The sequence below is a fragment of the Oncorhynchus mykiss genome, chromosome 13 (genome assembly GCF_057628025.1).
Source record: "Oncorhynchus mykiss isolate SJ-2025 chromosome 13, ASM5762802v1, whole genome shotgun sequence".
Classification (NCBI taxonomy): Eukaryota; Metazoa; Chordata; class Actinopteri; order Salmoniformes; family Salmonidae; genus Oncorhynchus; species Oncorhynchus mykiss.
In genome coordinates, this window is record NC_143034.1 from 80,468,550 (window position 1) to 80,494,526 (window position 25,977).

The 25,977-nt window shown below is 41.8% G+C and overlaps 2 protein-coding genes across 5 annotated transcripts in view; one reads left to right on the forward strand and one right to left on the reverse strand.

Moving 5' to 3' along the window:
• Positions 1 to 25,977, forward strand: part of LOC118937868 (stonustoxin subunit beta-like) — a 397,513-nt gene that overhangs the window by 225,003 nt on the left and 146,533 nt on the right. The window lies entirely within an intron of this gene.
• Positions 1 to 25,977, reverse strand: part of LOC110512533 (NLR family CARD domain-containing protein 3-like) — a 223,892-nt gene that overhangs the window by 8,983 nt on the left and 188,932 nt on the right. The window contains exons 2-5 of one of the 3 annotated variants that reach the window (XM_090197870.1): positions 14,378 to 14,494; positions 13,990 to 14,074; positions 12,221 to 12,443; positions 3,148 to 4,939 (exon numbers count right to left, since the gene is read on the reverse strand). In XM_090197870.1, the coding sequence (XP_090053996.1) occupies positions 3,148 to 4,939; positions 12,221 to 12,443; positions 13,990 to 14,074; positions 14,378 to 14,494 (2,217 nt within the window). Of the gene's footprint in view, positions 1 to 3,087; positions 4,940 to 12,076; positions 12,444 to 13,989; positions 14,075 to 14,377; positions 14,495 to 25,977 lie in introns of those variants that run through there. The other 2 variants (XM_090197869.1, XM_036939589.2) reach the window with 2 other exon arrangements.

Genomic DNA, 25,977 nt, shown 5'->3' on the forward strand with positions numbered 1-25,977 from the left:
AGATATCATCATTACCTTCTGTCCTTCTGTTCACCTGATTTAGAATTCCTCACAATCAAATGTAGACCGCATTATCTACCAAGAGAATTCTCTTCGATTATAATCACAGCCGTATATATCCCCCCCCAAGCAGACACATCGATGGCTCTGAACGAACTTTATTTAACTCTCTGCAAACTGGAAACAATTTATCCGGAGGCTGCATTCATTGTAGCTGGGGATTTTAACAAGGCTAATCTGAAAACAAGACTCCCCAAATTTTATCAGCATATCGATTGCGCAACCAGGGGAGGAAAGACCTTGGACCATTGTTACTCTAACTTCCGCGACGCATATAAGGCCCTGCCCCGCCCCCCTTTCGGAAAAGCTGACCACGACTCCATTTTGTTGATCCCTGCCTACAGACAGAAACTAAAACAAGAGGCTCCCACGCTGAGGTCTGTCCAACGCTGGTCCGACCAAGCTGACTCCACACTCCAAGACTGCTTCCATCACGTGGACTGGGAGATGTTTCGTATTGCGTCAGATAACAACATTGACGAATACGCTGATTCGGTGTGCGAGTTCATTAGAACGTGCGTTGAAGATGTCGTTCCCATAGCAACGATTAAAACATTCCCTAACCAGAAACCGTGGATTGATGGCAGCATTCGTGTGAAACTGAAAGCGCGAACCACTGCTTTTAATCAGGGCAAGGTGTCTGGTAACATGACCGAATACAAACAGTGCAGCTATTCCCTCCGCAAGGCTATCAAACAAGCTAAGCGCCAGTACAGAGACAAAGTAGAATCTCAATTCAACGGCTCAGACACAAGAGGCATGTGGCAGGGTCTACAGTCAATCACGGACTACAGGAAGAAACCCAGCCCAGTCACGGACCAGGATGTCTTGCTCCCAGGCAGACTAAATAACTTTTTTGCCCGCTTTGAGGACAATACAGTGCCACTGACACGGCCTGCAACGAAAACATGCGGTCTCTCCTTCACTGCAGCCGAGGTGAGTAAGACATTTAAACGTGTTAACCCTCGCAAGGCTGCAGGCCCAGATGGCATCCCCAGCCGCGCCCTCAGAGCATGCGCAGACCAGCTGGCCGGTGTGTTTACGGACATATTCAATCAATCCCTATACCAGTCTGCTGTTCCCACATGCTTCAAGAGGGCCACCATTGTTCCTGTTCCCAAGAAAGCTAAGGTAACTGAGCTAAATGACTACCGCCCCGTAGCACTCACATCCGTCATCATGAAGTGCTTTGAGAGACTAGTCAAGGACCATATCACCTCCACCCTACCTGACACCCTAGACCCACTCCAATTTGCTTACCGCCCAAATAGGTCCACAGACGATGCAATCTCAACCACACTGCACACTGCCCTAACCCATCTGGACAAGAGGAATACCTATGTGAGAATGCTGTTCATCGACTACAGCTCGGCATTCAACACCATAGTACCCTCCAAGCTCGTCATCAAGCTCGAGACCCTGGGTCTCGACCCCGCCCTGTGCAACTGGGTACTGGACTTCCTGACGGGCCGCCCCCAGGTGGTGAGGGTAGGCAACAACATCTCCTCCCCGCTGATCCTCAACACTGGGGCCCCACAAGGTTGCGTTCTGAGCCCTCTCCTGTACTCCCTGTTCACCCACGACTGCGTGGCCACGCACGCCTCCAACTCAATCATCAAGTTTGCGGACGACACAACAGTGGTAGGCTTGATTACCAACAACGATGAGACGGCCTACAGGGAGGAGGTGAGGGCCCTCGGAGTGTGGTGTCAGGAAAACAACCTCACACTCAACGTCAACAAAACTAAGGAGATGATTGTGGACTTCAGGAAACAGCAGAGGGAACACCCCCCTATCCACATCGATGGAACAGTAGTGGAGAGGGTAGCAAGTTTTAAGTTCCTCGGCATACTTATCACAGACAAACTGAATTGGTCCACTCACACAGACAGCATCGTGAAGAAGGCGCAGCAGCGCCTCTTCAACCTCAGGAGGCTGAAGAAATTCGGCTTGTCACCAAAAGCACTCACAAACTTCTACAGATGCACAATCGAGAGCATCCTGGCGGGCTGTATCACCGCCTGGTATGGCAACTGCACCGCCCTCAACCGTAAGGCTCTCCAGAGGGTAGTGAGGTCTGCACAACGCATCACCGGGGGCAAACTACCTGCCCTCCAGGACACCTACACCACCCGATGTCACAGGAAGGCCATAAAGATCATCAAGGACATCAACCACCCGAGCCACTGCCTGTTCACCCCGCTATCATCCAGAAGGCGAGGTCAGTACAGGTGCATCAAAGCTGGGACCGAGAGACTGAAAAACAGCTTCTATCTCAAGGCCATCAGACTGTTAAACAGCCACCACTAACACTGAGTGGCTGCTGCCAACACACTGACACTGACTCAACTCCAGCCACTTTAATAATGGGAATTGATGGGAAATGATGTAAATATATCACTAGCCACTTTAAACAATGCTACCTTATATAAATGTTACTTACCCTACATTATTCATCTCATATGCATACGTATATACTGTACTCTATATCATCGACGGTATCCTTATGTAATACATGTATCACTAGCCACTTTATACTATACTATGCCACTTTGTTTACATACTCATCTCATTTGTACATACTGTACCCGATACCATCTACTGTATCTTGCCTATGCTGCTCTGTACCATCACTCATTCATATATCCTTATGTACATATTCTTTATCCCCTTACACTGTGTACAAGACAGTAGTTTTGGAATTGTTAGTTAGATTACTTGTTATTACTGCATTGTCGGAACTAGAAGCACAAGCATTTCGCTACACTCGCATTAACATCTGCTAACCATGTGTATGTGACAAATAAAATTTGATTTGATTTGATTTGATACCTCACAAACACACTGTTCATTTAACACCAGTAGTGTAGAAGGACAATGGTAGATGCATTTGGTTAATTTGGTTTATTCTCTCAAACAACATATAGATTCATCTTACATCTCCTAGAATTTTGTGTCATTTTGTTATAATAATGTGAACATCAATGCATTCAATATTATATTATATACATATTATTATACTTTTTTTCTCTAAACTGAATATTTCTTCCTGATGATTAGTTCTTAAATGTCATTTTATTTACTCACAGAACAGCTCTGGAGGCTTTGACCACTGGCAGCAGCCTCAGAAGACCTTCCTCTGATCTGGAGTATTTCTTCAGGTCAAACACATCCAGCTCCTTTTCTGAAGTCAGCAACACAAAGACCAGAGCTGACCACTGATCAGGTGACAGGTAGGGTTTTGAGAGACTTCCTGATCTCAGGTAGCTTTGGATCTCCTCCACTAGAGAATGGTCATTCAGTTCATTCAGACAGTGGAACAGATTGATGCTCCTCTCTGGAGAGGGATTCTCCCTGATCTTCTCCTTGATGTACTCGACTGTTTCTTCATGGCTCTGTGAGCTGCTTCTTGTCTTTGTCAGTAGACCTCGTAAGTGCTTCTGATTGGACTCCAGTGAGAGGCCCAGAAGGAAGCGGAGGAAAAGGTCCAGGTTTCCCGTCTCACTTAGTAAGGCTTTATCCACAGCACTCCTGTAGAAAGCAACTTTACGCCTTTGTTTGATCCTCACAGAAAAGTTCCTGGATGTTGATTGCAGTTCGTCCATTAGATTCTCATTGTTGTTGATGAATGAGAGGAACACATATACAGCAGCCAGAAACTCCTGAATGCTCAGATGAACAAAGCAGTACACCTTGTCCTGGTACAGCACACATTCCTCTTTAAAGAGCTGTGTGCACAATCCTGAGTACACTGAGGCTTCATTGACATCAATGCCAGCATCTTTCAGGTCTTCTTCATAGAAAATCAGATTGCCATTCACGAGCTGTTGAAAAGCCAGTTTTCCCAGTGACAGAATGCTCTCTTTATTCCAGTGTGGACCTGTCTCTTCTTTCCCAAGATACTTTTCATTCTTCTGTTTGGTATGAAACACCACAAGGTGTGTGTACATCTCAGTCAGAGTCCTGGGGATCTCTTCTCTCTTATGTTTCAGCATGTGTTCAAGGACTGTTGCAGAAATCCAACAGAAGACTGGAACGTGGCACATGATGTGGAGGCTCCTTGATGTCTTTATGTGTGAGATGATTCTGCTGGCCATGTCCTCATCACTGAATCTCTTCCTGAAGTACTCCTCCTTCTGTGGGTCATTGAACCCTCGTACCTCTGTCACCTGGTCAACACACCTTGAAGGGATCTTATTGGCTGCTGCAGGTCGGGTAGTTATCCAGATGAGAGCAGAGGGAAGCAGATTTCCATTGATGAGATTTGTCAGCAGAACGTCCACTGAGGTTGACTCTGTGACGCCACAACAGATCTTGTTCTTCTGGAAGTCTAGGGGCAGTCGGCACTCATCCAGACCATCAAAGATGAACAGAACTTTGTACTTGTCGTAGTTGGAGATTCTTGATTGTTTGGTTTCCATTGAGAAGTGATTGAGAAGTTCAATGAAAGTGTTTTTGTCCCCTTTCATCAAATTCAGCTCCCGGAAAGGGAATGAAAATACAAATTGGACATCCTGATTTGCTTTTCCTTCAGCCCAGTCCAGAATGAACTTCTGCACAGAGACTGTTTTTCCAATGCCAGCGACTCCCTTTGTCAGCACAGTTCTGATAGGTTTGTCTTGTCCAGTTAAGGGTTTGAAGATGTCGTTACATTTGATTGGAGTCTCTGGTCTTTCTTGTTTCCTGGTTGTTGTCTCAATCTGTCTCAGCTCATGTTCATTATTGACCTCTCCTGTTCCACCCTCTGTGATGTAGAGCTCTGTGTAGATCTTATTGAGAAGTGTTGGGTTTCCTTGTTTAGCAATCCCCTCAAATACACATTGAAACTTCTTCTTTAGATTAGATTTGAGTTCACGTTGGCAAATCACAGCGAGCTCATCTGAATGAAGAAATAACACAGAGGATATTAATATTACGTCTGTTTTAATGTCTACAGTATTGTAGGATTGTTATAAAGTTTTACATTATAATAATTTATTCTCTTAACTGACTATATAAATGTATAAATGTTTTCATAATGCATTACAGACTGGTGTGACTGATTATATTATTATTGGTATTATTGATGGTATTATTAATGTTGTCTCTCTCTCTCTAAATTAATCACCACAACACATCCCTGCTGCTACTTGATGAGGTCACTAGGTGTTGTGTTCAGGCTAGAGGTCGACCGATTAACTGGAATGGTCAGTTAAGAACACATTCTTAATTTCATTGACGGTCTAGGAACGGTGGGTTAACTGCCTCGTTCAGGGGCAGAATGACAGATTTTCACCTTGTCAGCTCGGGGGATCCAATCTTGCAACCTTTAGGTTAACTAGTCCAAAGCAATAACGACCTGTCTGCCTCTCGTTGCACTCCACAAGGAGACTGCCTGTTAAGCGAACGCAGTAAGCCAAGGTAAGGTGAATGCAGTAAGCCAAGGTAAGGTGAATGCAGTAAGCCAAGGTAAGGTGAATGCAGTAAGCCAAGGTAAGGTGAATGCAGTAAGCCAAGGTAAGGTGAATGCAGTAAGCCAAGGTAAGGTGAACGCAGTAAGCCAAGGTAAGGTGAATGCAGTAAGCCAAGGTAAGGTGAACGCAGTAAGCCAAGGTAAGGTGAACGCAGTAAGCCAAGGTAAGGTGAACGCAGTAAGCCAAGGTAAGGTGAACGCAGTAAGCCAAGGTAAGGTGAATGCAGTTAGCCCAGGTAAGGTGAATGCAGTAAGCCAAGGTAAGGTGATTGCAGTAAGCCAAGGTAAGGTGAATGCAGTAAGACAAGGTAAGGTTAACGCAGTAAAACAAAGTTAGGTGAATACAGTAAGCCAAGGTAAGGTGAACGCAGTAAGCCAAGGTAAGGTGATTGCAGTAAGCCAAGGTTGTTATGGTGAGTGAATGAGGACCCAAAAGCGAACTAACTTAAACAGAGCTTCTTTAATAACCAAACATAGGTAGGCTCAGATAGACCGGCAGATTCCGACAGGACAGGACAAGGTTACAGCAAACATGACGATAGTCTGGCTCAGGCATGAAACACAAACAAACAAGAATCCGACAAGGACAGGAGCAGAAACAGAGAGAGATATAGGGACCTAATCAGAGGGAAAAAAGGGAACAGGTGGGGAACGGGGTGAATGGGTAGTTAGAGGAGACAAGGGACAGCTGGGGGAAAGCGGGGGAGAAAAGGTAACCTAACACGACCAGCAGAGGGAGACAGGGTGAAGGGAAAGGACAGAGACAAGACAACATGACAGTACCCCCCCACTCACCGAGCGCCTCCTGGCGCACTCGAGGAGGAAACCTGGCGGCCACGGAGGAAATCATCAATCAGCGCACGGTCCAGCACGTCCCGAGATGGAACCCAACTCCTCTCCTCAGGACCGTACCCCTCCCAGTCAACTAGGTACTGATGACCACGGCCCCGAGGACGCATGTCCAAGATCTTACGGACCCTGTAGATAGGTGCGCCCTCGACAAGGATGGGGGGGGGGGGGGGAAGACGAGCGGGGGCGCGAAGAACGGGCTTAACACAGGAGACATGGAAGACCGGGTGGACGCGACGAAGATATCGCGGAAGAAGAAGTCGCACTGCGACAGGATTAATGACCTGAGAGATACGGAATGGACCAATGAACCGCGGGGTCAACTTGCGAGAAGCCGTCTTAAGGGGAAGGTTCTGAGTGGAGAGCCAAACTCTCTGACCGCGACAATACCTAGGGCTCTTAGTTCTACGCTTATTAGCAGCTCTCACAGTCTGCGCCCTATAACGGCAAAGTGCAGACCTGACCCTCTTCCAGGTGCGCTCGCAACGTTGGACAAAAGCCTGAGCGGAGGGGACGCTGGACTCGGCGAACTGAGATGAGAACAACGGAGGCTGGTACCCGAGGCTACTCTGAAAAGGAGATAGCCCGGTCGCAGACGAAGGAAGCGAGTTGTGGGCGTATTCTGCCCAGGGGAGCTGTTCTGACCAAGACGCAGGGTTGCGAAAAGAAAGACTGCGTAAGATGCGACCAATAGTCTGATTGGCCCGTTCTGCTTGACCGTTAGACTGGGGGTGAAAGCCGGAAGAGAGACTGACGGAAGCCCCAATCAAACGGCAAAACTCCCTCCAAAATTGAGACGTGAATTGCGGACCTCTGTCCGAAACGACGTCTGACGGAAGGCCATGAATTCTGAAAACATTCTCGATGATGATTTGTGCCGTCTCTTTAGCAGAAGGAAGCTTAGCAAGGGGAATGAAATGAGCCGCCTTAGAGAACCTATCGACAACCGTAAGAATAACAGTCTTCCCCGCTGACGAAGGCAGTCCGGTGACAAAATCTAAGGCGATGTGAGACCACGGTCGAGAGGGAATAGGAAGCGGCCTGAGACGGCCGGCAGGAGGAGAGTTACCGGACTTAGTCTGCGCGCAGACCGAACAAGCAGCCACGAAACGACGCGTGTCATGCTCCCGGGTGGGCCACCAGAAACGCTGGCGAATGGAAGCAAGCGTACCCCGAACGCCAGGGTGGCCGGCTAACTTGGCAGAGTGAGCCCACTGAAGAACGGCCAGACGAGTAGGAACGGGAACGAAAAGAAGGTTCCTAGGACAAGCGCGCGGCGACGGAGTTTGAGTGAGTGCTTGCTTTACCTGCCTCTCAATTCCCCAGACAGTCAACCCGACAACACGCCCCTCAGGGAGAATCCCCTCGGGGTCAGTGGAGGCTACTGAAGAACTGAAGAGACGAGACAAAGCATCAGGCTTGGTGTTCTTAGAGCCCGGACGATAAGAAATCACGAACTCGAAACGAGCGAAAAACAGCGCCCAACGCGCCTGACGCGCATTAAGTCGTTTGGCAGAACGGATGTACTCAAGGTTCCTATGGTCAGTCCAAACGACAAAAGGAACGGTCGCCCCCTCCAACCACTGTCGCCATTCGCCTAGGGCTAACCGGATGGCGAGCAGTTCGCGGTTACCCACATCATAGTTACGTTCCGACGGCGACAGGCGATGAGAAAAATACGCGCATGGGTGGACCTTGTCGTCAGAGAGGGAGCGCTGAGAAAGGATGGCTCCCACTCCCACCTCTGACGCGTCAACCTCGACAACGAACTGTCTAGAGACGTCAGGTGTAACAAGGATAGGAGCGGATGTAAAACGATTCTTGAGGAGATCAAAAGCTCCCTGGGCGGAAACGGACCACTTAAAGCACGTCTTGACAGAAGTAAGGGCTGTGAGAGGAGCTGCCACCTGACCGAAATTACGGATGAAACGACGATAGAAGTTCGCGAAGCCGAGAAAGCGCTGCAGCTCGACGCGTGACTTAGGGACGGGCCAATCAATGACAGCTTGGACCTTAGCGGGATCCATCTTAATGCCTTCAGCGGAAATAACAGAACCGAGAAATGTGACGGAGGAGGCATGAAAAGTGCACTTCTCAGCCTTCACAAAAAGACAATTCTCTAAAAGGCGCTGGAGGACACGTCGAACGTGCTGAACATGAATCTGGAGTGACGGTGAAAAAATCAGGATATCGTCAAGGTAAACGAAAACAAAGATGTTCAGCATGTCTCTCAGGACATCATTGACTAATGCCTGAAAGACAGCTGGAGCGTTAGCGAGGCCGAAAGGAAGAACCCGGTATTCAAAGTGCCCTAACGGAGTGTTAAACGCCGTCTTCCACTCGTCCCCCTCCCTGATGCGCACGAGATGGTAAGCGTTACGAAGGTCCAACTTAGTGAAAAACCTGGCTCCCTGCAGGATCTCGAAGGCTGAAGACATAAGAGGAAGCGGATAACGATTCTTCACTGTTATGTCATTCAGCCCTCGATAATCTATGCAGGGGCGCAGAGACCCGTCCTTCTTCTTGACAAAAAAAAACCCCGCTCCGGCGGGAGAGGAGGAGGGGACTATGGTACCGGCGTCAAGAGCTACAGACAAATAATCTTCGAGAGCCTTACGTTCGGGAGCCGACAGAGAGTATAGTCTACCCCGGGGGGGGGTGGTTCCCGGAAGGAGATCAATACTACAATCATACGACCGGTGTGGAGGAAGAGAGGTGGCCCTGGACCGACTGAACACCGTGCGCAGATCGTGATATTCCTCCGGCACCCCTGTCAAATCACCAGGCTCCTCCTGTGAAGAAGAGACAGAGGAAACAGGAGGGATAGCAGACATTAAACATTTCACATGACAAGAGACGTTCCAGGAGAGGATAGAATTACTAGACCAATTAATGGAAGGATTATGACAAACTAGCCAGGGATGGCCCAAAACAACAGGTGTAAAAGGTGAACGAAAAATTAAAAAAGAAATGGTTTCACTATGATTACCAGAAACAGTGAGGGTTAAAGGTAGCGTCTCACGCTGAATCCTGGGGAGAGGACTACCATCCAGGGCGAACAAGGCCGTGGGCTCCTTTAACTGTCTGAGAGGAATGTCATGTTCCCGAGCCCAGGTCTCGTCCATAAAACAGCCCTCCGCCCCAGAGTCTATTAAGGCACTGCAGGAAGCTGACGAACCGGTCCAGCGTAGATGGACCGACAAGGTAGTGCAGGATCTTGAAGGAGAGACAGGAGTAGTAGCGCTCACCAGTAGCCCTCCGCTTACTGACGAGCTCTGGCCTTTTACTGGACATGAAGTGACAAAATGACCAGCGGAACCGCAATAGAGACAGAGGCGGTTGGTGATTCTCCGTTCCCTCTCCTCAGTCGAGATGCGGATACCTCCCAGCTGCATGGGCTCAGCACCCGAGCCGGCAGAGGAAGATGGTAGTGATGCGGAGAGGGAGGCGACGGAGAGCGCGAGCTCCTTTCCACGAGCTCGGTGACGAAGATCAACCCGTCGCTCAATGCGAATAGCGAGTTCAATCAAGGAATCCACGCTGGAAGGAACCTCCCGGGAGAGAATCTCATCCTTTACCTCTGCGCGGAAACCCTCCAGAAGACGAGCGAGCAAGGCCGGCTCGTTCCAGCCACTGGAGACAGCAAGAGTGCGAAACTCAATAGAGTAGTCTGTTATGGATCGATTGCCTTGACATAGGGAAGACAGGGCCCTGGAAGCCTCCTCCCCAAAAACAGATCGATCAAAAACCCGTATCATCTCCTCCTTAAAGTCTTGATACTGGTTAGTACACTCAGCCCTTGCCTCCCAGATTGCCGTGCCCCACTCACGAGCCCGTCCAATAAGGAGAGATATGACGTAGGCGACACGAGCAGTGCTCCTGGAGTAAGTGTTGGGCTGGAGAGAAAACACAATATCACACTGGGTGAGGAACGAGCGGCATTCAGTGGGCTCCCCAGAGTAACACGGCGGGTTATTGATTCTGGGCTCCGGAGATTCGAAAGCCCTGGAAGTGGCCGGTGGATCGAGGCGGAGATGGTGAACCTGTTCTGTGAGGTTGGAGACTTGGGTGGCCAGGGTCTCAACGGCATGTCGAGCAGCAGACAATTCCTGCTTGTGTCTGCCTAGCATCGCTCCCTGGATCTCGACGGCTGAGTGGAGAGGATCCGAAGTCGCTGGGTCCATTCTTGGTCGGATTCTTCTGTTATGGTGAGTGAATGAGGACCCAAAAGCGAACTAACTTAAACAGAGCTTCTTTAATAACCAAACATAGGTAGGCTCAGATAGACCGGCAGATTCCGACAGGACAGGACAAGGTTACAGCAAACATGACGATAGTCTGGCTCAGGCATGAAACACAAACAAACAAGAATCCGACAAGGACAGGAGCAGAAACAGAGAGAGATATAGGGACCTAATCAGAGGGAAAAAAGGGAACAGGTGGGGAACGGGGTGAATGGGTAGTTAGAGGAGACAAGGGACAGCTGGGGGAAAGCGGGGGAGAAAAGGTAACCTAACACGACCAGCAGAGGGAGACAGGGTGAAGGGAAAGGACAGAGACAAGACAACATGACAAAGGTAAGGTGAATGCAGTAAGACAAGGTAAGGTTAATGCAGTAAAACAAAGTTAGGTGAATACAGTAAGCCAAGGTAAGGTGAACGCAGTAAGCCAAGGTAAGGTGAATGCAGTAAGCCAAGGTAAGGTGAATGCAGTAAGCCAAGGTAAGGTGAATGCAGTAAGCCAAGGTAAGGTGAACGCAGTAAGCCAAGGTAAGGTGAATGCAGTAAGCCAAGGTAAGGTGAATGCAGTAAGCCAAAGTAAGGTGAATGCAGTAAGCCAAGGTAAGGTGAATGCAGTAAGCCAAGGTAAGGTGAATGCAGTAAGCCAAGGTAAGGTGAATGCAGTAAGCCAAGGTAAGTTGCTAGCATTAAATGTATCTTATAAAAACAATCATAATCACTAGTTAACTACACATGATGATATTACTAGATATTATCTAGCGTGTCCTGCTAGATAATATATATAATCTGACTGAGCATACAAGAATACAAGTATCAAGCATTGCGCTGTTTATGACTTCAAGCCAATTAACTCCCGAGATGAGGCTGGTGTCACCGAAGTGAAATGGCTGGCTAGTTAGCGCGCGCAAATAGCATTTCAAACGTAACTCGCTTTGAGCCTTGGAGTGGTTGTTTCCCTTGCTCTGCATGGGAAATGCTGCTTCGGGGATGGCTGTTGTCGTTGTGTTCCTGGTTCAAGCCCAGGTAGGAGCGAGGAGAGGGACGGAAGCTATACTGTTACACTGGCAATACTAAAGTGCCTATAAGAACATCCAATAGTCAAAGGTTAATGAAATACAAATGGTATAGAGGGAAATAGTCCTATAATAACTACAACCTAAAACTTCTTACCTGGGAATATTGAAGACTCATGTTAAAAGGAACCACCAGCTTTCATATGTTCTCATGTTCTCATTTATTTCAGGCTAAATTGATTTTATTGATGTATTATATTAAGTTAAAAAAAGTGTTCATTCAGTATTGTTGTAATTGTCATTATTACAAATAAATAAAATGTATTTAAAAAAATATATTTGCATTTTATATATATATAATTATTATTATCATTATTACAAACACATTTTTTCATTTTTTTAAAAAATTGGCCCGATTAATCGGTATCGGCTTTTTTGGTCTTCCAATAATCGGTATCGGTATCTGCATTGAAAAATCATAACCGGTCGACCTCTAGTTAAGGCTGCTACAATATCATTGAGTTACACAGCTACTTTAGCTGTACTTTAGCTACAGCTTTTAAATGTTATTAAACAGCATTCAACATGAGGCAGACAGATCTTACATTTCTCCAGTGTGTCAGCAAGCTCTTTCTGGTTCATTTTCCTCAGGATGTGCAGTGTGATCTTCAGAGCCCCCTCTCTGGCACTGCTCTCCTGCTTCTCATCTTCAGCATCCACCACTTCCTGCTTCTGACTCTCAAAGCCTTCTGGGAGTTCTGGACTAAGAATCCTCTTGAACATCTTCAGCTCGTTCTTCACAAATGTCATAATATTCTCTTCAAGCAACTGAAATAAATAAAGTAAATGACTTAAACCAGTTAAGGCTAGGGACAATACTGCCCCGTTTGGATGAATTGCGTGCCCATAGTAAACTGAAAAAAAATCTGTCCAAAATTGCTAATATATGCATATAATTATTATTATTATTGGATAGAAAACCCTCTAAAGCTTCTAAACCCGTTTGAATGATGTCTGTAAGTACAGCAGAACTCACAGGGCAAACTCCCAAACTAGTTTTGGAGTGCTGAAAATTGGGGCAACTTTGACGTCATCGCCCCCACCCTTCCCAACCAGCTATGGATCTGGAGACACTTTCTATGTCTTCCACTAGATGTCCTCATTCAGTAGAGCGAAAATCCCGCGATCCTTTGACCCTTTGGGAGGCGAAAGAGTGGGTGTCGCGAGAAAATACATGGGCATTAGAGCGCGCTTTTGGAACAGACCTTCCTTTGTTCCAGAATGCCTCAGAAGGAGTATGATTGCCCGGTTGAATTGAGAATTGTTTTGTACGTTTATAACATCCTAAAGCTTGATTCTGCACTTAGTTTGACCAGTTTAGTCGACATATAATATGTAATTTTGAAGTTTTGATGCGCAACTGTTCGGGACCAGACGTCGTTTTGGATGCATTTCAGCTGGAACTCGTAGCATATGCTACTGTAAGGACACACCAACTGAAACAAAACGATATATTAGGTAAGTATGGTCCACTACATTTTGATCGAAGACCATCAAAGGTAAGGGAATATTTATGTTGTAATTTTGTATTTCTGTTGACTCCAACATAGCGGAGAAATATTGCTTACGTCTGAGCGCCGTCTCAGATTATTACATAGTGAACTAATTCTGTAACGTTAAAAATAAATGTGGCACAGCGGTTGCATTAAGAAGCAGTGTATCTTTCTAACTATATGTAGAACATGTATATTTAGTCAAAGTTTATGATGTTTATTTCTGTTATCTGGCGGAGCTATCTATAATTTCTCCGGACATTTTTCTAGCATTTTATGAACATGTCGTCAATGTAAACGGAGATTTATGGATATAAAATGCATATTATTGAAAAAAACATAAATGTACTATGTAACATGTCCTATTACTGTCATCTGATGAAGATTTTCAAAAGGTTAGTGAATGATTTATTTTTTAATCCTGCTTTTATAATTCTATATTTTCTGGGACAAAATGGCTGCCTCTTGTCTTGGTTTCGGTGGTGGTCTAATATAAATATGTGGTGTGTTTTCGCCGTAAAACGTTTTAAAAATCTGACACGCTGGGTAGATGAACAAGGTGTTTATCTTTCATTTGAGCTATTGGACTTGTTAATGTGTGGAGGTTAAATATTTCTAAGAATATTTTTGCATTCTGTGCGCCACCATTACAGTTGAGCGGGGGGGGGGGGGGGGGGGGGGTACCCCCTGGGGAACCAGTACCGTTAACACGTTTAAGCAAGATAATAAATGCTTTCTCATTAACACATTAATGAATGATTGACAGATCAACTTTTCTTGAGGTAAACAAAAACAAATGTGTACATAACAGGACCACATACACTGAATATGGAGGCCAGGTCTGTTTGATGACTCTGGGAAGACTGACCACTGAGAATCTCTGACTCTGATCTCTCCTGTTGGTTTCTGTGGACAAAACATGAGATTACATCTCCTCATCCAGGGAGTACACGTACACACACACACACGCACACGTACACACACGTACACACACACACACACACACACACACACACACACACACACACACACACACACAGGAAGGGAATGTTGTGTTTGTTTAATGTTGTTTTAGGACTATGAAAATAGACAAAATGATTAGCCTATGGATTATGAAAACAACAACAATAAATGGGAAAATGGGAGAGGAGAAATGACTAGAGACAGTGTTGTTTAACTCACTGACCAGGACCCATGAGTTCTTCTTACCTTTGTTCAGTAGAAAAGTCTCCCTCTCTAAACTGTATAGGTTGATCCATAGACCAGTCACTCTTCATGGACACACAGCTGGGAACAGGGGAGGCTGGTCTCTCCTGCTTGATTGGTCTTCAACACAACAGAGACAAACATTACATCTCTCATCTACTCTGAGCTCAGATGGGGAAACATAAGAAGAGTTTCATTCCAAAACGCAATAAATCTATTTTCAGAAATGTTCGTAAATTACCTTTTATTGTTTAAAGGAGTTAAGTTTATGTTAAGTTATGTTTTTTTAGGAAAGAGATTAGATAGTGAAAAAACACATGAATCATGTATTTGTTTATAATCACTTGATGGTTTCATTTCAGAGAGACAAATAATCATGTTTTTTTCTCAATTATTTCTATCTGCCTCACTCTCAAAGAAATCAGGAGTACTGCTAGGTTTTATACAGTAATAATATATTTCTGCCTCACTCTCAGAGGAATCAGTAGTACTGCTAGGTTTTACACAGTTTTTTTATTTATTTAAAAAAAATATATATATATATTTCACCTTTATTTAACCAGGTAGGCTAGTTGAGAACAAGTTCTCATTTGCAACTGCGACCTGGCCAAGATAAAGCAAAGCAGTGTGAACAGACAACACAGAGTTACACATGGAGTAAACAATTAACAAGTCAAAAACACAGTAGAAAAAAAAGAGAGTCTATATACATTGTGTGCAAAAGGCATGAGGAGGTAGGCGAATAATTACCATTTTGTAGATTAACACTGGAGTGATAAATGATCAGATGGTAATGTACAGGTAGAGATATTGGTGTGCATAAGAGCAGAAAAGTAAATAAATAAAAACAGTATGGGGATGAGGTAGGTAAAAATGGGTGAGCTATTTACCGATAGACTATGTACAGCTGCAGCGATCGGTTAACTGCTCAGATAGCAGATGTTTGAAGTTGGTGAGGGAGATAAAAGTCTCCAACTTTAGCGATTTTTGCAATTCGTTCCAGTCACAGGCAGCAGAGAACTGGAACGAAAGGCGACCAAATGAGGCGTTGGCTTTAGGGATGATCAGTGAGATACACCTGCTGGAGCGCGTGCTACGGACGGTGTTGCCATCGTGACCAGTGAACTGAGATAAGGCGGAGCTTTACCTAGCATGGACTTGTAGATGACCTGGAGCCAGTGGGTCTGGCGACGAATATGTAGCGAGGGCCAGCCGACTGTGACCCTGTCCCTCTTCACTGTTGGGTTTGTATGCTGCTAACTGGTGCTATATTCAGGATTCTCTTATTTTTATTATTTTTATTATTATTATTATTATTTATTATTTATACAAGTCGCAGTGGTGGGTGGTATAAGGTGCTTTAGTGACAAAACGGATGGCACTGTGATAAACTGCATCCAGTTTGCTGAGTAGAGTGTTGGAAGCAATTTTGTAGATGACATCGCCGAAGTCGAGGATCGGTAGGATAGTCAGTTTTACTAGGGTAAGTTTGGCGACGTGAGTGAAGGAGGCTTTTGTTGCGGAATACAAAGCCGATTCTTGATTTGATTTTCGATTGGAGATGTTTGATATGAGTCTGGAAGGAGAGTTTACAGTCTAGCCAGACACCTAGGTACTTATAGATGTCCACCTATTCAAGGTCGGAACCATCCAGGGTGGTGATGCTGGTCAGGCGTGCGGGTGCAGGCAGCGAACGGTTGAAAAGCATGCATTTTGTTTTACTAGCGTTTAAGAGCAGTTGGAGGCCACGGAAGGAGTGCTGTATGGCATTGAAGCTCGTTTGGAGGTTAGATAGCACAGTGTCCAAGGAAGGGCCGGAAGTATACAGAATGGTGTCGTCTGCGTAGAGATGGATCAGGGAATCGCCCGCAGCAAGAGCAACATCATTGATATATACAGAGAAAAGAGTCGGCCCGAGGATTGAACCCTGTGGCACCCCCATAGAGACTGCCAGAGGACCGGACAGCATGCCCTCCGATTTGACACACTGAACTCTGTCTGCAAAGTAATTGGTGAACCAGGCAAGGCAGTCATCCGAAAAACCGAGGCTACTGAGTCTGCCGATAAGAATATGGTAATTGACAGAGTCGAAAGCCTTGGCAAGGTCGATGAAGACGGCTGCACAGTACTGTCTTTTATCGATGGCGGTTATGATAATATATAATAATATATATCTGCCTCACTCTCAGTGAAATCAGTAGTACTGCTAGGTTTTACACAGTAATAATATATATCTGCCTCACTCTCAGAGAAATCAGTAGTACTGCTAGGTTTTACACAGTAATAATATATATCTGCCTCACTCTCAGAGAAATCAGTAGTACTGCTAGGTTTTACACAGTAATAATATATATCTGCCTCATTCTCAGAGAAATCAGTAGAACTGCTAGGTTTTACACAGTAATAATATATATCTGCCTCACTCTCAGAGAAATCAGTAGTACTGCTAGGTTTTACACAGTATTAATATATATCTGCCTCACTCTCAGAGAAATCAGTAGTACTGCTAGGTTTTACACAGTAATAATATATATCTGCCTCACTCTCAGTGAAATCAGTAGTACTGCTAGGTTTTACACAGTAATAATATATATCTGCCTCACTCTCAGAGAAATCAGTAGTACTGCTAGGTTTTACACAGTAATAATATATATCTGCCTCACTCTCAGAGAAATCAGTAGTACTGCTAGGTTTTATACAGTAATAATATATATCTGACTCACTCTCAGAGAAATCAGTAGTACTGCTAGGTTTTACACAGTAATAATATATATCTGCCTCACTCTCAGAGAAATCAGTAGTACTGCTAGGTTTTACACAGTAATAATATATATCTGCCTCACTCTCAGAGAAATCAGTAGAACTGCTAGGTTTTACACAGTAATAATATATATCTGCCTCATTCTCAGAGAAATCAGTAGTACTGCTAGGTTTTACACAGTAATAATATATATCTGCCTCACTCTCAGAGAAATCAGTAGTACTGCTAGGTTTTATACAGTAATAATATATATCTGCCTCACTCTCAGAGAAATCAGTAGTACTGCTAGGTTTTACACAGTAATAATATATATCTGCCCCACTCTCAGAGAAATCAGTAGTACTGCTAGGTTTTACACAGTAATAATATATATCTACCTCACTCTCAGTGAAATCAGTAGTACTGCTAGGTTTTACACAGTAATAATATATATCTGTCTCACTCTCAGAGAAATCAGTAGTACTGCTAGGTTTTACACAGTAATAATATATATCTGCCTCACTCTCAGAGAAATCAGGAGTACTGCTAGGTTTTACACAGTAACAATATATATCTGCCTCACTCTCAGAGAAATCAGTAGTACTGCTAGGTTTTACACAGTAATAATATATATCTACCTCACTCTCAGTGAAATCAGTAGTACTGCTAGGTTTTACACAGTAATAATATATATCTGCCTCACTCTCAGAGAAATCAGTAGTACTGCTAGGTTTTACACAGTAATAATATATATCTGCCTCACTCTCAGAGAAATCAGTAGTACTGCTAGGTTTTACACAGTAATAATATATATCTACCTCACTCTCAGAGAAATCAGTAGTACTGCTAGGTTTTACACAGTAATAATATATATCTACCTCACTCTCAGTGAAATCAGTAGTACTGCTAGGTTTTACACAGTAATAATATATATCTGCCTCACTCTCAGAGAAATCAGTAGAACTGCTAGGTTTTACACAGTAATAATATATATCTGCCTCACTCTCAGTGAAATCAGAAGTACTGCTAGGTTTTACACAGTAATAATATATATCTGCCTCACTCTCAGAGAAATCAGAAGTACTGCTAGGTTTTACACAGTAATAATATATATCTGTCTCATTCTCAGAGAAATCAGTAGTACTGCTAGGTTTTACACAGTAATAATATATATCTGCCTCACTCTCAGAGAAATCAGTAGTACTGCTAGGTTTTACACAGTAATAATATATATCTGCCTCACTCTCAAGAGAAATCAGTAGTACCGCTAGGTTTTACACAGTAATAATATATATCTGCCTCACTCTCAGAGAAATCAGTAGTACCGCTAGGTTTTACACAGTAATAATATATATCTGCCTCACTCTCAGAGAAATCAGTAGTACTGCTAGGTTTTACACAGTAATAATATATATCTGCCCCACTCTCAGAGAAATCAGTAGTACTGCTAGGTTTTACACAGTAATAATATATATCTGCCCCACTCTCAGAGAAATCAGTAGTACTGCTAGGTTTTACACAGAAATAATATATATCTGCCTCACTCTCAGAGAAATCAGTAGTACTGCTAGGTTTTACACAGTAATAATATATATCTGTCTCACTCTCAGAGAAATCAGTAGTACTGCTAGGTTTTACACAGTAATAATATATATCTGTCTCACTCTCAGAGAAATCAGTAGTACTGCTAGGTTTTACACAGTAATAATATATATCTGCCTCACTCTCAGAGAAATCAGTAGTACTGCTAGGTTTTACACAGTAATAATATATATCTGTCTCACTCTCAGTGAAATCAGTAGTACTGCTAGGTTTTACACAGTAATAATATATATCTGCCTCACTCTCAGAGAAATCAGTAGTACTGCTAGGTTTTACACAGTAATAATATATATCTGTCTCACTCTCAGAGAAATCAGTAGTACTGCTAGGTTTTATACAGTAATAATATATATCTGCCTCACTCTCAGAGAAATCAGTAGTACTGCTAGGTTTTACACAGTAATAATATATATCTGTCTCACTCTCAGAGAAATCAGTAGTACTGCTAGGTTTTACACAGTAATAATATATATCTGCCTCACTCTCAGAGAAATCAGTAGTACTGCTAGGTTTTACACAGTAATAATATATATCTGTCTCACTCTCAGTGAAATCAGTAGTACTGCTAGGTTTTACACAGTAATAATATATATCTGCCTCACTCTCAGAGAAATCAGTAGTACTGCTAGGTTTTACACAGTAATAATATATATCTGTCTCACTCTCAGAGAAATCAGTAGTACTGCTAGGTTTTATACAGTAATAATATATATCTGCCTCACTCTCAGAGAAATCAGTAGTACTGCTAGGTTTTACACAGTAATAATATATATCTGCCTCACTCTCAGTGAAATCAGTAGTACTGCTAGGTTTTACACAGTAATAATATATATCTGTCTCACTCTCAGTGAAATCAGTAGTACTGCTAGGTTTTACACAGTAATAATATATATCTGCCTCACTCTCAGAGAAATCAGTAGTACTGCTAGGTTTTACACAGTAATAATATATATCTGTCTCACTCTCAGAGAAATCAGTAGTACTGCTAGGTTTTACACAGTAATAATATATATCTGCCTCACTCTCAGAGAAATCAGTAGTACTGCTAGGTTTTACACAGTAATAATATATATCTGCCTCACTCTCAGTGAAATCAGTAGTACTGCTAGGTTTTACACAGTAATAATATATATCTGTCTCACTCTCAGAGAAATCAGTAGAACTGCTAGGTTTTACACAGTAATAATATATATCTGCCTCACTCTCAGAGAAATCAGGAGTACTGCTAGGTTTTACACAGTATTAATATATATCTGCCTCACTCTCAGAGAAATCAGTAGAACTGCTAGGTTTTACACAGTAATAATATATATCTGCCTCACTCTCAGAGAAATCAGTAGTACTGCTAGGTTTTACACAGTAATAATATATATCTGCCTCACTCTCAGTGAAATCAGTAGTACTGCTAGGTTTTACACAGTAATAATATATATCTGTCTCACTCTCAGAGAAATCAGTAGAACTGCTAGGTTTTACACAGTAATAATATATATCTGCCTCACTCTCAGAGAAATCAGTAGTACTGCTAGGTTTTACACAGTAATAATATATATCTGCCTCACTCTCAGAGAAATCAGTAGTACTGCTAGGTTTTACACAGTAATAATATATATCTGTCTCACTCTCAGAGAAATCAGTAGAACTGCTAGGTTTTACACAGTAATAATATATATCTGCCTCACTCTCAGAGAAATCAGTAGTACTGCTAGGTTTTACACAGTAATAATATATATCTGTCTCACTCTCAGAGAAATCAGTAGTACTGCTAGGTTTTACACAGTAATAATATATATCTGCCTCACTCTCAGAGAAATCAGTAGTACTGCTAGGTTTTACACAGTAATAATATATATCTGTCTCACTCTCAGAGAAATCAGTAGTACTGCTAGGTTTTACACAGTAATAATATATATCTGCCTCACTCTCAGTGAAATCAGTAGTACTGCTAGGTTTTACACAGTAATAATATATATCTGCCTCACTCTCAGAGAAATCAGTAGTACTGCTAGGTTTTACACAGTAATAATATATATCTGCCCCACTCTCAGTGAAATCAGTAGTACTGCTAGGTTTTACACAGTAATAATATATATCTGCCTCACTCTCAGAGAAATCAGTAGTACTGCTAGGTTTTACACAGTAATAATATATATCTGCCTCACTCTCAGAGAAATCAGTAGTACTGCTAGGTTTTACACAGTAATAATATATATCTGACTCACTCTCAGAGAAATCAGTAGTACTGCTAGGTTTTACACAGTAATAATATATATCTGCCTCACTCTCAGATAAATCAGTAGTACTGCTAGGTTTTACACAGTAATAATATATATCTGTCTCACTCTCAGAGAAATCAGTAGTACTGCTAGGTTTTACACAGTAATAATATATATCTGCCTCACTCTCAGAGAAATCAGTAGTACTGCTAGGTTTTACACAGTAATAATATATATCTGCCTCACTCTCAGTGAAATCAGTAGTACTGCTAGGTTTTATACAGTAATAATATATATCTGCCTCACTCTCAGAGAAATCAGTAGTACTGCTAGGTTTTACACAGTAATAATATATATCTGCCTCACTCTCAGTGAATCAGTAGTACTGCTAGGTTTTATACAGTAATAATATATATCTGCCTCACTCTCAGTGAATCAGTAGTACTGCTAGGTTTTACACAGTAATAATATATATCTGCCTCACTCTCAGAGAAATCAGTAGTACTGCTAGGTTTTACACAGTAATAATATATATCTGCCTCACTCTCAGAGAAATCAGTAGTACTGCTAGGTTTTACACAGTAATAATATATATCTGACTCACTCTCAGAGAAATCAGTAGTACTGCTAGGTTTTACACAGTAATAATATATATCTGCCTCACTCTCAGAGAAATCAGTAGTACTGCTAGGTTTTACACAGTAATAATATATATCTGCCTCACTCTCAGATAAATCAGTAGTACTGCTAGGTTTTACACAGTAATAATATATATCTGTCTCACTCTCAGAGAAATCAGTAGTACTGCTAGGTTTTACACAGTAATAATATATATCTGCCTCACTCTCAGAGAAATCAGTAGTACTGCTAGGTTTTACACAGTAATAATATATATCTGCCTCACTCTCAGTGAAATCAGTAGTACTGCTAGGTTTTATACAGTAATAATATATATCTGCCTCACTCTCAGAGAAATCAGTAGTACTGCTAGGTTTTACACAGTAATAATATATATCTGCCTCACTCTCAGTGAATCAGTAGTACTGCTAGGTTTTATACAGTAATAATATATATCTGCCTCACTCTCAGTGAATCAGTAGTACTGCTAGGTTTTACACAGTAATAATATATATCTGCCTCACTCTCAGAGAAATCAGTAGTACTGCTAGGTTTTACACAGTAATAATATATATCTGCCTCACTCTCAGAGAAATCAGTAGTACTGCTAGGTTTTACACAGTAATAATATATATCTGCCTCACTCTCAGAGAAATCAGTAGTACTGCTAGGTTTTACACAGTAATAATATATATCTGCCTCACTCTCAGAGAAATCAGTAGTACTGCTAGGTTTTACACAGTAATAATATATATCTGCCTCACTCTCAGAGAAATCAGTAGTACTGCTAGGTTTTAGACAGTAATAATATATATCTGCCTCACTCTCAGTGAAATCAGTAGTACTGCTAGGTTTTACACAGTAATAATATATATCTGCCTCACTCTCAGAGAAATCAGTAGTACTGCTAGGTTTTACACAGTAATAATATATATCTGCCTCACTCTCAGAGAAATCAGTAGTACTGCTAGGTTTTACACAGTAATAATATATATCTGCCTCACTCTCAGAGAAATCAGTAGTACTGCTAGGTTTTACACAGTAATAATATATATCTGCCTCACTCTCAGAGAAATCAGTAGTACTGCTAGGTTTTAGACAGTAATAATATATATCTGCCTCACTCTCAGTGAAATCAGTAGTACTGCTAGGTTTTACACAGTAATAATATATATCTGCCTCACTCTCAGTGAAATCAGTAGTACTGCTAGGTTTTACACAGTAATAATATATATCTGCCTCACTCTCAGAGAAATCAGTAGTACTGCTAGGTTTTACACAGTAATAATATATATCTGCCTCACTCTCAGAGAAATCAGTAGTACTGCTAGGTTTTACACAGTAATAATATATATCTGCCTCACTCTCAGAGAAATCAGTAGAACTGCTAGGTTTTACACAGTAATAATATATATCTGCCTCACTCTCAGAGAAATCAGTAGTACTGCTAGGTTTTATGCAGTAATAATATATATCTGCCTCACTCTCAGAGAAATCAGTAGTACTGCTAGGTTTTACACAGTAATAATATATATCTGTCTCACTCTCAGAGAAATCAGTAGTACTGCTAGGTTTTACACAGTAATAATATATATCTGCCTCACTCTCAGAGAAATCAGTAGTACTGCTAGGTTTTACACAGTAATAATATATATCTGCCTCACTCTCAGTGAAATCAGTAGTACTGCTAGGTTTTACACAGTAATAATATATATCTGCCTCACTCTCAGAGAAATCAGTAGTACTGCTAGGTTTTACACAGTAATAATATATATCTGCCTCACTCTCAGAGAAATCAGTAGTACTGCTAGGTTTTATACAGTAATAATATATATCTGCCTCACTCTCAGAGAAATCAGTAGTACTGCTAGGTTTTATACAGTAATAATATATATCTGCCTCACTCTCAGAGAAATCAGTAGTACTGCTAGGTTTTACACAGTAATAATATATATCTGCCTCATTCTCAGAGAAATCAGTAGTACTGCTAGGTTTTACACAGTAATAATATATATCTGCCTCATTCTCAGAGAAATCAGTAGTACTGCTAGGTTTTACACAGTAATAATATATATCTGCCTCACTCTCAGAGAAATCAGTAGTACTGCTAGGTTTTACACAGTAATAATATATATCTGCCTCACTCTCAGAGAAATCAGTAGTACTGCTAGGTTTTACACAGTAATAATATATATCTGCCTCACTCTCAGAGAAATCAGTAGTACTGCTAGGTTTTACACAGTAATAATATATATCTGCCTCACTCTCAGAGAAATCAGTAGTACTGCTAGGTTTTATACAGTAATAATATATATCTGTCTCACTCTCAGATAAATCAGTAGTACTGCTAGGTTTTACACAGTAATAATATATATCTGTCTCACTCTCAGAGAAATCAGTAGTACTGCTAGGTTTTACACAGTAATAATATATATCTGCCTCACTCTCAGAGAAATCAGTAGTACTGCTAGGTTTTATACAGTAATAATATATATCTGCCTCACTCTCAGAGAAATCAGTAGTACTGCTAGGTTTTACACAGTAATAATATATATCTGCCTCACTCTCAGTGAAATCAGTAGTACTGCTAGGTTTTATACAGTAATAATATATATCTGCCTCACTCTCAGTGAAATCAGTAGTACTGCTAGGTTTTACACAGTAATAATATATATCTGCCTCACTCTCAGAGAAATCAGTAGTACTGCTAGGTTTTACACAGTAATAATATATATCTGCCTCACTCTCAGTGAAATCAGTAGTACTGCTAGGTTTTACACAGTAATAATATATATCTGCCTCACTCTCAGTGAAATCAGTAGTACTGCTAGGTTTTATACAGTAATAATATATATCTGCCTCACTCTCAGTGAAATCAGTAGTACTGCTAGGTTTTACACAGTAATAATATATATCTGCCTCACTCTCAGAGAAATCAGTAGTACTGCTAGGTTTTACACAGTAATAATATATATCTGCCTCACTCTCAGAGAAATCAGTAGTACTGCTAGGTTTTACACAGTAATAATATATATCTGCCTCACTCTCAGAGAAATCAGTAGTACTGCTAGGTTTTACACAGTAATAATATATATCTGCCTCACTCTCAGAGAAATCAGTAGTACTGCTAGGTTTTACACAGTAATAATATATATCTGCCTCACTCTCAGAGAAATCAGTAGTACTGCTAGGTTTTACACAGTAATAATATATATCTGCCTCATTCTCAGAGAAATCAGTAGTACTGCTAGGTTTTACACAGTAATAATATATATCTGCCTCACTCTCAGAGAAATCAGTAGTACTGCTAGGTTTTACACAGTAATAATATATATCTGCCTCACTCTCAGTGAAATCAGTAGTACTGCTAGGTTTTACACAGTAATAATATATATCTGCCTCACTCTCAGTGAAATCAGTAGTACTGCTAGGTTTTACACAGTAATAATATATATCTGTCTCACTCTCAGTGAAATCAGTAGTACTGCTAGGTTTTACACAGTAATAATATATATCTGCCTCACTCTCAGAGAAATCAGTAGTACTGCTAGGTTTTACACAGTAATAATATATATCTGCCTCACTCTCAGTGAAATCAGTAGTACTGCTAGGTTTTACACAGTAATAATATATATCTGCCTCACTCTCAGTGAAATCAGTAGTACTGCTAGGTTTTACACAGTAATAATATATATCTGCCTCACTCTCAGTGAAATCAGTAGTACTGCTAGGTTTTACACAGTAATAATATATATCTGCCTCACTCTCAGAGAAATCAGTAGTACTGCTAGGTTTTATACAGTAATAATATATATCTGCCTCACTCTCAGAGAAATCAGTAGTACTGCTAGGTTTTACACAGTAATAATATATATCTGCCTCACTCTCAGAGAAATCAGTAGTACTGCTAGGTTTTATACAGTAATAATATATATCTGCCTCACTCTCAGAGAAATCAGTAGTACTGCTAGGTTTTACACAGTAATAATATATATCTGCCTCACTCTCAGAGAAATCAGTAGTACTGCTAGGTTTTACACAGTAATAATATATATCTGCCTCATTCTCAGAGAAATCAGTAGAACTGCTAGGTTTTATACAGTAATAATATATATCTGTCTCACTCTCAGAGAAATCAGTAGAACTGCTAGGTTTTATACAGTAATAATATATATCTGCCTCACTCTCAGAGAAATCAGTAGTACTGCTAGGTTTTATACAGTAATAATATATATCTGCCTCACTCTCAGAGAAATCAGTAGTACTGCTAGGTTTTATACAGTAATAATATATATCTGCCTCACTCTCAGAGAAATCAGTAGTACTGCTAGGTTTTACACAGTAATAATATATATCTGCCTCACTCTCAGAGAAATCAGTAGAACTGCTAGGTTTTACACAGTAATAATATATATCTGCCTCACTCT